The 14,614-nt window shown below is 43.3% G+C and overlaps 1 protein-coding gene across 1 annotated transcript in view; it reads right to left on the reverse strand.

The window, feature by feature from the left end:
• The window catches only part of DOCK5 (dedicator of cytokinesis 5), a 69,886-nt gene that overhangs the window by 17,406 nt on the left and 37,866 nt on the right, over positions 1-14,614 (reverse strand). The window contains exons 23-38 of the mRNA XM_061349727.1: positions 13,885-13,996; positions 12,696-12,766; positions 11,784-11,890; positions 11,218-11,354; positions 10,412-10,507; positions 9,651-9,749; positions 7,109-7,203; positions 6,383-6,461; positions 5,772-5,872; positions 4,670-4,728; positions 4,050-4,204; positions 2,370-2,455; positions 1,685-1,841; positions 1,133-1,173; positions 934-1,024; positions 222-341 (exon numbers count right to left, since the gene is read on the reverse strand). Of these exons, the coding sequence (XP_061205711.1) occupies positions 222-341; positions 934-1,024; positions 1,133-1,173; positions 1,685-1,841; positions 2,370-2,455; positions 4,050-4,204; positions 4,670-4,728; positions 5,772-5,872; positions 6,383-6,461; positions 7,109-7,203; positions 9,651-9,749; positions 10,412-10,507; positions 11,218-11,354; positions 11,784-11,890; positions 12,696-12,766; positions 13,885-13,996 (1,606 nt within the window). The remainder of the gene's footprint in view (positions 1-221; positions 342-933; positions 1,025-1,132; positions 1,174-1,684; positions 1,842-2,369; positions 2,456-4,049; positions 4,205-4,669; positions 4,729-5,771; positions 5,873-6,382; positions 6,462-7,108; positions 7,204-9,650; positions 9,750-10,411; positions 10,508-11,217; positions 11,355-11,783; positions 11,891-12,695; positions 12,767-13,884; positions 13,997-14,614) is intronic.

A 14,614-nucleotide genomic window follows, 5' to 3' on the forward strand; every position in this document is an offset into this window, starting at 1 on the left:
GCCATTACCCAGGAAAAGAAAGGAAAACACCAGTAGGTTTTTTCTCCTCTGTCCAGTATCTTGAACAGGGTTTTCAGTCCCTATTAAAAAGCCAGCCCTAAGCATCAAAGGCCCATTATGGAACCCCATTTGCTTTTACTGTTGAAACCAGTTTCAGGCAGCTACATGCCCCAAGGCAAGGATTTACCGGTGAAGGGTCCTAACACTGCAGAGACACTCACTTTGCCCCTGTCGAAGAAGGAGATAATTTCTTGGTAGAGTTTCTCCTTGAGTTCCTGCTGTGAGTAGACGCAGTAGCTGTCCCTCTGCAGAAGGTGAGCGACGCACGGCTCTTCAGACCACTGGGACAGGAGAGAAAAAGGCAAAGCTGAAAGAACCGGAACATTCTGAGATCAAATCCTCGCAGTGGAGAGACTCAGCTTCTGCAGGGATGCATCCAAGACAAATCCATCAGCAATGCAAAGGGAGAACAAGGAACTTTTGCAGTTAAATTCTATCTGCAAAACTAGTGTGATTTTGGCTTAAGGTTTTACACAGAGCACTAACTAGATGTGCACGCTCGATTCATCTGTGGAAGATGTGAAGAGGTTGAGAAATCCAAATTAAGACTGCTTAGCCTAATGCTTTTTGCAGTGTTCACACAGAAGTGGGAAAAAACCTGTACTAGGACCCCAATCATGGACATTTTCTCCCAGCTCACTACAGCACTCTGTTGCACCAAGAGTATGGAAAATATTGATGCTAATAACATCTTTATTTCATCCCTTTAGCTGTAGTCAGAACATGGGAGAGAAGGAACACAATGAACAGGAGATCCTAGGGAATGCAAACTCCTATTAACAAAACCAGGTGGATTGTTTATTCTGAGACATTTGCACTTTGTTTCAAACCCATACCCTGACAGTGGAAACCGAAACTGGCTTCAGTGAATACCTGGAGCAGCTCTGCATGCAGGAGGAGAGTGTATGCTGCCTCTGTGTAGTTCTCACAGTCTGTGTGCAGGTCCCGGAGTTTATACAGATACCTAAGGAAGCAGAAAGCAGATGTTGATGTGAAGGACACTGCACCAGTGTACAGGGCACCAAGAGAAAGAAAGGCTACACATAGAGGTTTCTGGAGGGAAACAGCCTACCTGATATAAATGTCCTCTCGTTTCTTCTCCTTATAAAAATTCTGCCAATAGAAAGAAGTCAAACTTTCATGCTGTGAAGCACCATGGATTTGTGTGATTGTCTCTAGGTGAGTAACTTAAGCATCAGATTTAGGTACTTCGAAGATCTTTGCTGTCATTGTACCTACTTTCATCTATCCCTCCAATCACCCCTTTAACATGAGGTAGGGCTATTATCACCTCTAGAAGAGGGGTAAGTCAAAGAGACAAAGTGACTTCTCTGAACTTATACAGGCTCTTTGCAGTGGAATAGGGACTGAAGCCCACATTTCCCAACCTATCAGCTAGCCATCTCTCCTGCCTGTATTTCAGGGCTTCAGATTACCATGTAGACAAGGACTTGATTTTGGACTGTATTTCTTTATGTTTTATAGCTGTCAATAGCAGGTAGCCTGATTTGGGCCCATCACTAACCAAAAAAAAACTTAAAATCCTACAAAAATACAAAAATCCTTCAGAATCCCCAGAAGCCAGGTCAGCAAAGCAGCACTCCAGACCCAGCCTTCCCCATACCAGCACATTGACAGTGCAGCTCATGCGGTTCTCCTTGCTCTCATCATGCATGATGGTCCTGTAGTCCAGCAGGTTCTCCAGGAGGCTGCTCACCAGCAAAGCAAACACTTCTCCAGATGCAGAGAGGTATTTATGCTTCCGACAGTGCTCCAGGAGGCTGCAGATACACCCAGAGGGACAGAGGGGTAACCTCAGGCAAAGGTTTGAGTGATGGTAAGTAGAGCTTCAGTGTAAATCACCCAAACAGGTACTCAGCTATGAGTCAAATGCACTCCCTTAAGAGAGCCTCTCATAGTGCTGAACAGCACATCACACCTGCAGACCTGAGGTACCCAAGTCAAAGTGTGTCTCACTGATCAAAAACCTGGGTTCGACTCTTGGTGTTAAAAGAAGGCTCTGATTCTGCTTTAACCCCAAGCCTCCTGTTCCCAAGCTTTTGTACTTGGAAGCTCCCTGCCGGTTTGGCGCCTGCCTCTGGGCTTTCAGCACCAAGTTTAGGGCAGCTGTGCAAGTTGCTACTCCAGAATAAAAGCATGATTTTAAGGCAATGGGTCTCAGAATACCCACATAGCACTAAGACCACTGTCTCCCTGTTCACTGTGGGAATGAGTGAGAGGGTTTCTGCACTAGAAAAATAGCCAACTGAGCTATGAAAAAGTGTTCCCATGTGCTTTATAAGACTTACAGTTTCTCCAGCAGAATCTTGTACTGTTCATCCCCTCGGCCACCCTCCACTTCCTGGTCCAGCTTGGTTATCAACTCATTTTCAAACTGAAAAGGCAAAAAACCAGAATCCAATAGACAGCAGCTCTCAGGAGTGTGGTCTGAGCATTAGCAATGCATGTGGCTGGTGTCTCTGAACTGTCCCACCATCAGATGCTGGTGTTACAAGCCCAGCTAGAAGACAGGTTCATGGTTGGACCACACTAAAAATGGTAGAAAGCAAGACAAGACTGAACCATAGAAATACAGCCCTCCCTCCCTCATCCTACAGTCACCAGGAAGTCATGCTCTGGGGTAATCCTTCCTCTTCTCCCCCACCATTAACAGTTCAGTTTTGCTAGCATGGAGAAGCATTCTAGCAGCCAGCTTACAGCATGGTCATTCCCTCACCCTACAGAAACTGAACCATCACCATCAGTTAAGGGCAAGTCACAACTCCTCACCCATCATAAACACTTGTAACTGCTAATTAAAGCAACTTCTCATGATGCAAGAACCAAGTCCTGTGTGATCATCTGTCTAGCCATGAAGGTATGCCCTGTGATGTGCAAGCAGGTCAAGTACACAGTCCCAGCTGTAGCTGTATAGAAATAGCACTGGAACGGAAAATCCATGCCACACGCATCCTGCTTCCTTCTATTGATTCCAAAAACCCCCAAGACCCTGGGGCCAAAGACAGATGACCCCAAGGGAAGAAAGATCCCATATGCACACTGAAGGTGGGGTCTAAGCCGGTGTGAGGGTGGTGCTTAGGGAGATGCACATCACATTTGACAAGAGCCTGAAATGCCAAGGTGGCTGCCTTTTGGATGGATGGCTTCTACCCATCTCCAGGGAGAAGACTGTCTACAGCATAACTACAGTGTCCCCTGCCTGCCAGTTGAGATGTTAATGTCTGATATCCCCAGAGGAAAACTGGAAGAATAATTCCTTAGAAACTGCAGTGAAAGCTTAACTTCAGGGCAAAAGTGAAGCTCCTCTTTTTCCTCCCTTACTTTCTGGGCTTTCTCAGTAACAGGAAAAGGTAACTTCTGGAGAAATTAGCACAGGGTTGGAACTCAGGGATCCAGGTCCTGTTCCCTGCTCTGTTCTTTTACTTGTGTATCCTCAAGCAAACCGTGTCTGTCCCTTGCACCCCTGTTCTCCTTTCCATAATGATGGCATCACTGTTCGTAAACGTGCTGTCAAATCTGAAGTCAATGAGGGATTAGTCAGGACACAAGCAACTACATAGTCCTAACACTGGCCTGTCCAGCCATTTTCTGCAGAGAAGTAAACTTACATTTACTGCCAAAGGTCTCTCCTGGGGGAATTCATACTGTTATTATAAATGGAAATAGACATTATCTTTTAGAGTACTCTCTTAGGGGCTTCAAATTGCTTCACAATGTAGATGTGGGCATTCACACATCTGCAAATGCAGAAAGCTATGGAAAACAGGAATTCATTCATTATCCAAGTCATGCAAAGGTAGTCAGGGACAGAAGAGTCCTGACTCCTACAAACCACAGGAACTTCCCAAAGCGCTTGGCACGAGGCTTGTTTTGTGTGGGGTTTTTGTACTTGGTTTCTTTTTGTTTAAATGGTCTCTTCTCCTCACCCGGTGCAGAACATCTGCACTGAAAATACCAGGCTCCCTTACCATATGGAAGTTTCCGTTCCCACTGAAGTTGAACTCGCACTGCATCATATCAAAGAAGATAGGAATGGTGGCTTTCCGTAGCTCAGGCTCTGGGACCAGGGTTACCTCCAGGATTGGGCCTACCATTGCTGGAATGAACTTTATTTTGTGGGGACCTGCAAGAACGTCAAAGGCAGACACATCTTAAAGGCAGGATTTGGATATTCAAATGTTTCAGCACATTATTCCCATAAAGTAAAGCCCATAAACCACAGACATTCTACTTATGGGGATAATGGCTACTTAAGGTAGAATCAACATGTACAGCTCTAAAATTCAGGAGTAGTCCAAGGAAATAACTGAACTGAGCTGTGTGCAGTGCTGCAAATCACAAAGGCTCTCTGAAAAATCATACTCTTGTCATTCATATGGCAGCACATCCTTTAAAGGGAAGCTACGAAATTCTCTCAGCAGCTTCTGCAAGCTATTCACGGAGAAAGGAAAGAGATTTTGTGTGCTGGAACAGCTGAACCTTCAGTGTATTTCCCCACATTGCACATGAGCAGCTTTCATGAAGTAATAAAGGATGTGAAACATAGCTTGGGAGCTTGGATAAAGACAATTCTTCAGCTGGAACTCACCCAGGTTATACCACATATCCCTTATTTTGAAGCCAATTTCTTTCCTCATGTCCCCGTACCTAGAAAAAAAGTGTTAGAAAGAAAAAGCTGAAAGAGGCCTGAACACTGAAATTACCTTTCAAAGCTGCCGAAGAAATCAATGGCAAACCCACAGATCTGTTACCCTCTCCTTAAAACAAACAGTGCACACAAACCCGAATATGCTGAATAGCAAGGGGTCTCACAGACTGTCTTCCCTGCTAAAGGCCTACCAAGAAGGTCCTCATTATTACAGACCTTTTGTTAGATGTTCACCTCATCCTTTTAATTCCTTACCCTGCCCGGCACTAATGCACAGGGAAAGAGAATGGCCATGTGCCAATGTGACAGAAGACTGCAGAGTGCCCGAGAGCAGAACAAAGCTGCAGCCCTGCTGCTTTGTGCAATTCTACTGAGAATTTTGTTGTATTTCATGGTTTTCCCTAAAGCTTTAACTGCTGTTATTGAGTCAGTGCAAGAATATTGAATCACCAGGCATCCTAAAGCTGTCATTACTGCAGGCAAAAGATGGCAAACATTAACTGTGTACGCCCTAGCAAAATTCCATGTCAAGTCTACAAAGACATTTGGGCACTTGATTCCAGCTGAATGCAGAAGGAACAGCTGCTCGGTGTCTTTGTGAATTTGGCCAAGTTACTAAAAATGACTCCTTTTGGGTTATGAATGACTCTGAAGTGCTCTTCTTTCAAAACAGAAAAAGCAAAGAGAGGGAACTAAGAAGTTGCAGAGCTTTTAGGATTTTTCTTACCTGCCTTCTGCAATGGAGGAGGAACTGCACAAGGTATTGCTTTGGGAACTATGGCAAGAGTTATTGCAGCCCTTACAGTGGAAAGAGTCTTTTGGCAAGGTGCTGAAGATCAGCTCAAACAACTTAGGCTCTGCCTGACCAGACTGATATCCACAACGTAAAGACTTGATACCTGTCCTAGTCACACCTCCTCCCTTTACCATCATTCATTAATCAAGTACTTCTAGAATACGCTTCATCTCATTGTAATGGAATGGTACCAATGAAGCTTCTTCAGAGCAAAGAGACCTGGCAACTTTATGCATTGAAACTCACTTCTTGATGATTTTGTTGCGTTTGGCTTGCGAGAAGGTCTCCAGCTGGAGGGATTCATGAGTGAGAAAGGCCACTGCCAAATGGAAATAGTTGTTCCAGAGCTGTGGAAGAGAAACAAGTCTAAAAGAGGAGAAGACAAAGGGAAAGCAACAACCAGCTACAACACAGCCCCAGATGCTGTAGTGTTAATGAGGAAGGGTACCCACAGTGAGCTGGCAGATGAGTGTGTTCCCAGCCATCACAGGCAAGCCACAAGCACACAGCAACTTCAAATTTCTCACTCCTTTTAGCTTGTACTTGCCAACTAAAGTCAGTGACAGTGGTATCTCCATGCAGTATTTTTTCTTAACTAGTCAGGCACAAATCAGCTATAGTCAGCACAGTGCTAAACTTGACCTTGGAAAGCCTGCAGCAGTTGCATTTGCTTGCAACTTATTGCTGCACTCACCACAGTTCTGTAATTCAGAGCTGCTTTGCATTCTTCTGCTTCGCTGTGAAAGACTACAGACACTTGCCATCTCTACATCTCTCTTAACAGGGGGGTTTATTTGTTCTTCCTGCCTTTCAGGACCAGGGTCCGTAAGAAAATCCAGACACAATGGAACTATTACCTGGAGTTCAAAACTGGTTTGATCCAGAAAGAAACGGTTGAGTACAGAGGCAAACTGGTTCACTGCCCGCAGGAAAACCCTGGAAGAGATAAAAACATCAAGTAAAAAGTGGCTAACATTGAAGCTCTGGTTTTAGGTCTCCTACATTAAGCTCAGGAGACAAGAACAGATCCTCGCTGCTGTCTCATGGATAGCAGGTTTGGGCCATGCTTTGCTACCCAGCACAGCAGACAGCGAGCCAAAGCCATTCAAACTGTACAGACTTAGCAGAAGAGTAACTCACAAAAGGGCAAACAAAGCCCACAGCAGAGGGCAGAAGCGAATCTGAGCAGTTCATGTTCACAGGTAGCACACTAAACCCTAGACCACTCATGTCCAACTCTAGCTTTATGTTTCCCATGTGATTCCCTTAGAATTGAAACCAAAAAAGGCTTCTCTGGTTTATGTTGTGCTCTTCAGCAGGTAAGTGACTGCCTGAAAGACTGCAGGGTTTTCATTGTGTGCCTCTGGGCAGGAGAAGAAAAGAGTTCCAGTTCCAGCAACAGAAATGCCAGTGCAGGCACTGCAATTTACTGAAATCTAATTTAAATCACCCTGAAAGTGTAAAAGAGAATAAGGCTTTGTGACCCCAGGGACTCACAAGCCTGCTCGGGTGAGTCCCCCTCCATTCAGAAGCAGAAAGGCTCCAAAGCAGTAACAAGACTTAAAATAGCAGCAACTCGGTACCTGCTCTGCATCATATTCATGACCATCCAGTCAGGTGCATAGACATTTTTTCCAATCAGATCCTTAAACATAATGAATGTTTCCATCAGGAAGTCCTGTTGGAAAAATAAAACCCACAGCCCATCAAGTTGAACATATTAATCTTTTATCCACAGGAAAATATAGGGAAATGCAGATGTTTCAATTGCACTGATGAACAACTGCACTGATCAGCAATCAATGCACTGTACCTCCTAAGAAGAATCTCTTCTTGTGTGGGTATATCCCAATAACTAAATTATTTCTGACATCTCATCCATTCAATTACAGAAGGAGGAATAATTCCACAGAACATGTTGAGCTGTTTAATTACATCTGTCTTTACTGTTTCGCATTAAGCTGTGTTGTAGGGACTTCTGGTGCACAAGTCAGATTAAAAAGCAAAACCAATATTCAAGGACTTGTTTCCAAATGTCTGAATGAGGACAAGTACAACAGCCCCTATGCAGTATCTTCCACAAAGATGGAAATTAGAATGTATTTTCCCTTCCCAATTACTTAAGTCTTTTCTGGTCCAGTTTAAGATGGATCATTTAAACAAGGTAGAGAACACGCTGTCAGACACATAGTTTAGGACATTACTGGAGGAAGACTTGTTGCACAAACAGCTATATCCCACCTTAAGATCTGGGTGAGGCAAGGTTGAATTCCAGAGTAAGAGAACAGGAAAAGGAAAAAAGAAGAGAGATAAGCAAAAGGGGGTAATATCAACAGTATTGATCTCTATATTGTGGTCTCTACAGATATAAATGGTACCTATGAGCACATAAATGGATTCTGTTCCCTACAAAGACATAAGCATTCAAAAATGAGAGGGCCACAAAGAAGGTCAGATGAGACATCACCACCTTGCAAAGATCAGGAAAATCGATTGATCAATCAATCAATCCATCTGTTGAGCTGAAAAGCTCTCTCTAGAGAACGGCAAATGACATCGATGTGGAGAGAGAAATGGGCATTTGGTGCTGCCTCAGTAAAAATCCTTCAGGCACTATTAAATCAGAGCTTGATGGAAAGGTTTGGACCTGACATGGGGCACCTTGAAGGTATGAATTAACTTCTAACGGTGTTAAACCAACCAAGTAATGATGCCCTGGCAGGGCTGAGAACACCAGAGCAAGCTTGAACAAGCAACAACAACAAAACCAAACCCAGTTATTGCAGTAAAGCCAAACGCAAGGTTCTGTTGGTGTCCACAACTCCTGCACCCTCACAAACATGGGCTTGCTTCAGAAGATGTAAGGATTTCACACTTCAGGAAGCACTCGTCTAACCTTACACTGGATTTCAGTTATGATGGTCTCCCACCCAAAACTCCTCTTCAGGAGAAGGAAAAGCTCTGAACTGAGGCCAAATCAATGTGTAATTTATTTTGGTTCTGCCCTGACTCCACCTTTATCAAAGTCCACAAAGGATTTGACTTCCTAGCACCCTTCCTCCTCAGACACAGCGTTTCTACAGACCCCGCTGAAAACCTTCTCACCCATTTGCTTCATGAACACTAAGGGAATTCCTGAATCAGCTTGGTTTTGTCTGTTCTTCCTCCACAAAAAATTACCTGGGTAATAGAACAAGCCAGTCTAAAACTGGATGATGAGGGCTCTACAGACAACGCAGCCAAGCGGCCTTTTAGATGCAGAAGTGATAAAACGTGTGTCCTGTAGGTGGCTATGTTGCCCAACAGATTGCAGTTCCAACTGCACAGGCGAACAGAGATCACCTTGCCATCCAAAACGAATGGCAAGCACTTTCCTGTGGGTTTTGATCTGGCTTTTACAGGAAGAACACAACTCCAGGCCCTTCCTCAGCCCGTTTTTCAATAAGCAAGCACTACTAAGTTGCACAACAAGGAGTAAGGGGACAAAGAAGCCAGAAGAGTTGCTGTGTCATGCTTCAGCGACTTGCATAAATACTGGGTTTAGTTCTTGTTCTGGGCAGTCTGAAGGAAAAGCTGGACACAGCTGTTAATTCTAAGGGCTTCCAGAAACATAAAAACTGAATGTCTCACCTGGTTTCATACTGAAAGCCTTTGGGGACATGAACTGGACACAGTTTTCAACACAAAGGGAACTATTTGCATTGCTGCCCACTAAAGCATTTCATTAAAATCTAGAGGAGCGGAAAGAATTAGACAGAGAGGAGGACCAAAAAGAGACAGAGTGAGAGCAAGAGAGGGTGAAATGCTTTTCCTCTTCCATCTTCATTCACTTTTCTGGTTCCTAACTTCTTACTTGCGCAGACTTAAATAGTCATGAAAGACGTTTTTATTCAGTGCTACAAATGCTGTTCTCAGGCTGTACTGAATCAGCAGCATGCGCTGTGTATATGCAGCAGGGTGATGTCAATGCACCCCCCAGTGGCTGAGGCACTAGGTGTCCATAAGTCATTGCTGATGAATTCAGTATAATCACTTCAAACTGAGCACGATAACTTGAAATGACCTTTCAGAAAGAGAGTGTAATGCTTTATAAACTGAGCTAATTCCCCAGCCAGGCTGACTTACAATAATGTCCTGCCTTGTTTTGAAAGTATTGATGTAATGGCTGTAATGGAAGTCATCCATCTGCCTCAGGATGGCTGTCATGCAGGCCACAAAAATACCCTGGAATAGGAAAAACAAAACATTTGATTATGTTTCTGCAAGAACCACTTAATCGTATCTTAAGGGCCTTTTCCAACCTAAATGATTCTATAATTTTCAGGTTTACTATGTCCAGCTGTAATCCTCATGGCTGACATTGGGAATAGCATTAATTTGACCTTAGAGTGATTTAAAATAAAACATTGTTATACATGCCCAACTCTTGACTTTTCTGTCTTTCTGTGGATTAAGCACAGCGCAAATTAGAACATACCAACTTGCTTATATGTTCTTAGATGCCCCATAGTGGTCAGAAAGGTCCCTTAGAGATGCTTCATTTAATCCTATTCAGGCAAGGTGACAAAACAGCATTTTTTCAGCAGTGATTCCTTGTATATTAAAAACTGCATTGAAACCAAATTCTTTGTGCACAAGGGCCCAAATGAACTTGACATCACAGCTGACTGTGACTCACTTCAATCTGCTGCTGGAGTAGGACAATGTGTATCCTAATACCTGGTCTCAGAAAACCACCAAAAGCCATGTTTTAGTGGCACAGAAGCCCTGCAGGAAATGGAAAGATGATCTCATAAACCACTGCTACACACTGCAATCTCCCAGGAGAATAAATTCCACTACAACAAATGGTAAAGTAATAAGTGAAGCAAGTAAAAGGCTCTCACTATGTGCGGAGACTGTCTGCTCATTCCAATCACTGTGCGGTTTATTCTCCTCAGCAGGCGTTCCATGATCAGCTGGATGTGGACAGCAGTGGGCCCCTGGGGACAGTCAGTGAGGAAAAGCTGAGACAGTTCTTAATGTACACTCTTCTATACTGTTTGACAGTGGTTAACTGTTATTAGAGGATGCATAAAAGGAGATCTGAGAACACAGAAGCAATCAATTTGAATACTGTAGGTATACACTTGGTGGAGAGCTAGCATAACTGATCAATAGCAGCTTCATTAGTTCATCCTGGCACAGCTAAACCAAAGCTGGTGCTTTGCTCTGGCTTTGTTTCCTCCTCATTTCAAACTATTCTTTTCATAGCAACTTTGAATCAATTTCCATGATTAATGTGAGGTGTAACTGTGTGCTCCTGACTGAATAATGGTCCTTGTCCCTATTTCACTGCAAAATCCAAGTACTTTTACAGCTTCCTCCAAATAGTTCAACAAGCCACCAAAATACCCAGGAATAACATCCTGGTTCCTAGAAAGGAAAGTAATTGTTTTTTGTACTGTATGATACTCAGTAATTCAACTTTTCATGGCTCCTTCCCAGACACAGCTACTTTATGTGCAAAGAGATTCAAGGAACTCTACAGCAATGCAACCCAATTTCTGCAAACATCAGCAATTTGGCAGCTCCTTAGAATTCTTCAGAAAACTTGGTAACTCCTCAAAGCATGAGCTGAGAACAGTTCTTTGCCATAACTTCTCAAAAGAAGAATTAACCTTCATTCGCACCCTTGACAGTTGATGCTCACCACATCTTTCCGATCCAGGACTTCAAGAACATTGCTAAGTAGCTGTGAGCAGGCCTCATGGTCAGGCTTGTTTGAGTTGTCATCCAACTGGCCACTTAGCTGATCTATTAGGAGTGGTAGAAGAGCATCTCTGCACTCTAAAATATGAAACAGAGCACCACATCTTGTTGGTCTCAGCATACTTGGGTACCACACAGTAGCTTTCTGCTCATAACTTTACCTTGAACACCAAAACATGCTTAAATCTGCATGAGTTACCACTAACAGACTAAAGAGTAAAATAAAACCTGTAACCATACATATTGCATCAGACAGCACACTCAGGCCTTCTGCCTCCTTCTAAATCAAGAGACTGCATTAGGATCATGTAGTATTAGGCACTATATAAAGACTGAACAGCAAAAAAGGTTTTGGCTGTTCCATGGAAGGGAGCATGTCTAAAGGTGGATTTAACAGCAGACTACTGCTGCTGGCTGATATAAAGAACATGGGAACCCGAAAGACATTTTTGGTTTTATGAGTACATGGCCCCACCAGAAATGCAGAGACTCTGATTTGCTACTTACCAGCCTGTTTGAAGAGATCACTCTCGACTATCTTGGTCATGCAGTTCAGCTTCTGTCGAACTAACTGGTTGTCAGGAATACTCTGGATAAACTTGCTGAAGAGGACACTAGTGTGCAAACCACAAAGCAAGCAGATGGTCAGTGTTTTCACCAAGCTGATTCCATCCTACACTTGCGCTGTCCTGCACCTTGGCAAGCCAAATAGTCTTGTCACTGTGTGGGTATGTTACCTGCAAGTGGGCTCCAGACAAATTACTATGGAACCCAATCTTTTGCAGGCTTAAACCTCCTAAAAGGAAGCTTGCATCCCAAGACACATTAGAAAGGAAAGCAGAATTGTGCAAAGCTTTAGCAGACCACTGCTATAGACAATAGCAAAAGCGCATCCTTCCAGATGCCCCTTTCATCAAGAGTGATGACTCATTTCAATCTGAGATTCCATTAAATTAAATTCCATGTACATTTGCTGTCTGTCTACTGTTTAGGAGCAAATTATTTGTGTCAGAACAAGGAGGCATGGCTTGGAGGTTCTGGGCAAAGCTATGAGCACCAAAGAACAGAAATCCACATAGTGCTATTTCCTCAACAAATACAACTTTTGTTTTCCTGAGAGAGGCTTTGCCTTTGCCACCCACTTCAGTTTAGCTCAGAAAGACTCATTAAGAACGGAACTTGCACATTTCAATCTAGCACTTCTCAGGCCTCAAATCTGGGTTTCCAGTTAAATCACAAAGTGTCGAAGAGATGCCCAGATACCTCTGAACTGAAGTGACTTCCCTTAAAGCCCTGCCAGTGCCTTCTCAAATTCACACAGAGTATGTGCAGCATCACGTCATAATCAGAGGGGCTGCTCCTAAGAAAGTTTCCAACATTCTGACAGACAAGCAGGGTTTAGAGGACAAACAAAGTTACCTGAGCTCAACAGGGTCAAATACTAGTTTGACATCATTTATGATGCTTGGCAAATACTTTAAAGCTGCACCCTGCAAGAAGAAAAAACAAGGACATAAAACACACATGGAAACTGAGTTAGATGAGTCAGTTAATTCTAAAAGGGTGTAAAGTCTCATCAACAATGCTCAGAGTTCACATGGCAAATCCAGCTTTTGTCAAGAGCAAATATGGGAACACCTGTAGAGAACTGGCTTACGATCAAATTTATGCATCCAAAGAGCCTCCAGCAACCAGACATCTGCAGCGCAGGGCGGAAAAGGTGACAAAGGAAGGACCCAAAGCCAAGTTCTTTTGTTTCTGCAAACATCCTGCAGTCCCAGGGATTAAGCTCCCTACAGCCTCATATGAAAAGCACTACTCAGAACTAAGTTTTGTGTGTACTTTAGTATGTTCACATACACAGTGATAAGTTATGCAGGTAGTAGTATGGCTTCCATAAGTGTAGCATCCAGACAACTAGGTGCAACAGCAATAAAGGTCTCTGTTCTATGGCTGCTGCCAGATACTCTTGACTGCCTGAGAATCAAAGCTGGGCTTTAAATTACCCAAGTGCTAATTAAAAGTTTAGAAGCAATCTTTCCTTCAAGCAGAGAAAAGCATGCTGGCTACAAGAACTGAAATAACACAATCTAAAGGCCTCATTGCCTTTAGCAATTTAGCAGCCTCATTGCACGGCTGCTCTCAGCAGAAACAGAAGGCTCACAATCCGGTTGACACCAGATGAACAAGGCTAAAATCTAAAATAAATTTAGGAACCATTTGGTTTTTCATTACTTTCATTCCCAGCATCGCTGATTTTTGCACTAGTTTCACATTTCTGTCTCCATCACCCTCAAGCTTGGGGTTACTGGCTGAAGAGTCTTGCACACTGCAGAAGATGACATCTTCACTGGCTGTTAGCTTTCACCCTAGCAGGTGCTGAAGGGCTTCCAGCAAAGCCATGGCTCTCATCTTTATTTGATAAACTCTGGGGCTTAAATATTCCTTTCCTGCCACATACAGCTCATTAAAACAGACAGTCAGAGGTGGGGTGTGACTCATCTGAATTGGCTTCATGTGCCCCAAATCTTGTCTCTTCTTCTGGCCCCGCTCCCCCAGCTCTATCTATTAATAAAAGGCCTTCCCTTGCCCTGCACATCATGCATACCTTAATCTTGACAGCCTCCTCTAAAGGCCGGTCCATGAGGACATTGAAGGAGAGGAAGAGCTTGCGTATTGCATCATTAAATTCATCCCCAGCTTCGCTCTTCCCATAAAACCTGCAAAGACCAGCAAGGGCTAGTTACACACATAAATCTAGGCTAGCAGTGTCGTAGTAGCTGAAAGATGATTTTATCCTATAAAACAACATCTTAATGCAGTCTCCTTCTACAAAGACATGATTATAAAAATGGCATTAGGGATTCTGCAGTGATTTCCTGCTGAAATCTGTTCTAAGGGAACACTGCACTTTTCAAACTGACATTTCATCACATCCTGCTTGGGTTCCAAGAATTAAGTAGCTCATTCTCTATGAAAGAAAAGAGCCAAAATGAACATGAGCAAAGGATTCCAAACATTCATGGTAAATCTCTGAAAATATGTTTTGGGGCGACAGCAAGAACACTGTCATTGACCATGCCCTGCTTGGACACGGTATCACCACCACCTCTCAAGTAACTGTGGGGTATTTGTTTCTCCAAGTTTCTTAAAATGAGGAATTCGTTCTATGTTTTGATTATTTAATATAGAATGGGTTCCTTTTCAGCACTACTAAAACGCTGCTAGAAGGATTCTCCTCTTCAGATTAGGTATTTCAACTTCTATTTAACTTAATTTCTCCAGCTACAAAGGGCAGAAAGCTACTCTAAATTCAAGGAGAGAGGATATGCTCAAGA

Source organism: Neopsephotus bourkii, unplaced genomic scaffold, assembly GCF_033783945.1.
Source record: "Neopsephotus bourkii isolate Nb327-2 ecotype Australia unplaced genomic scaffold, CSIRO-AGI_Nbou_v1 NB_457, whole genome shotgun sequence".
In the NCBI taxonomy this organism is placed as follows: Eukaryota; Metazoa; Chordata; class Aves; order Psittaciformes; family Psittacidae; genus Neopsephotus; species Neopsephotus bourkii.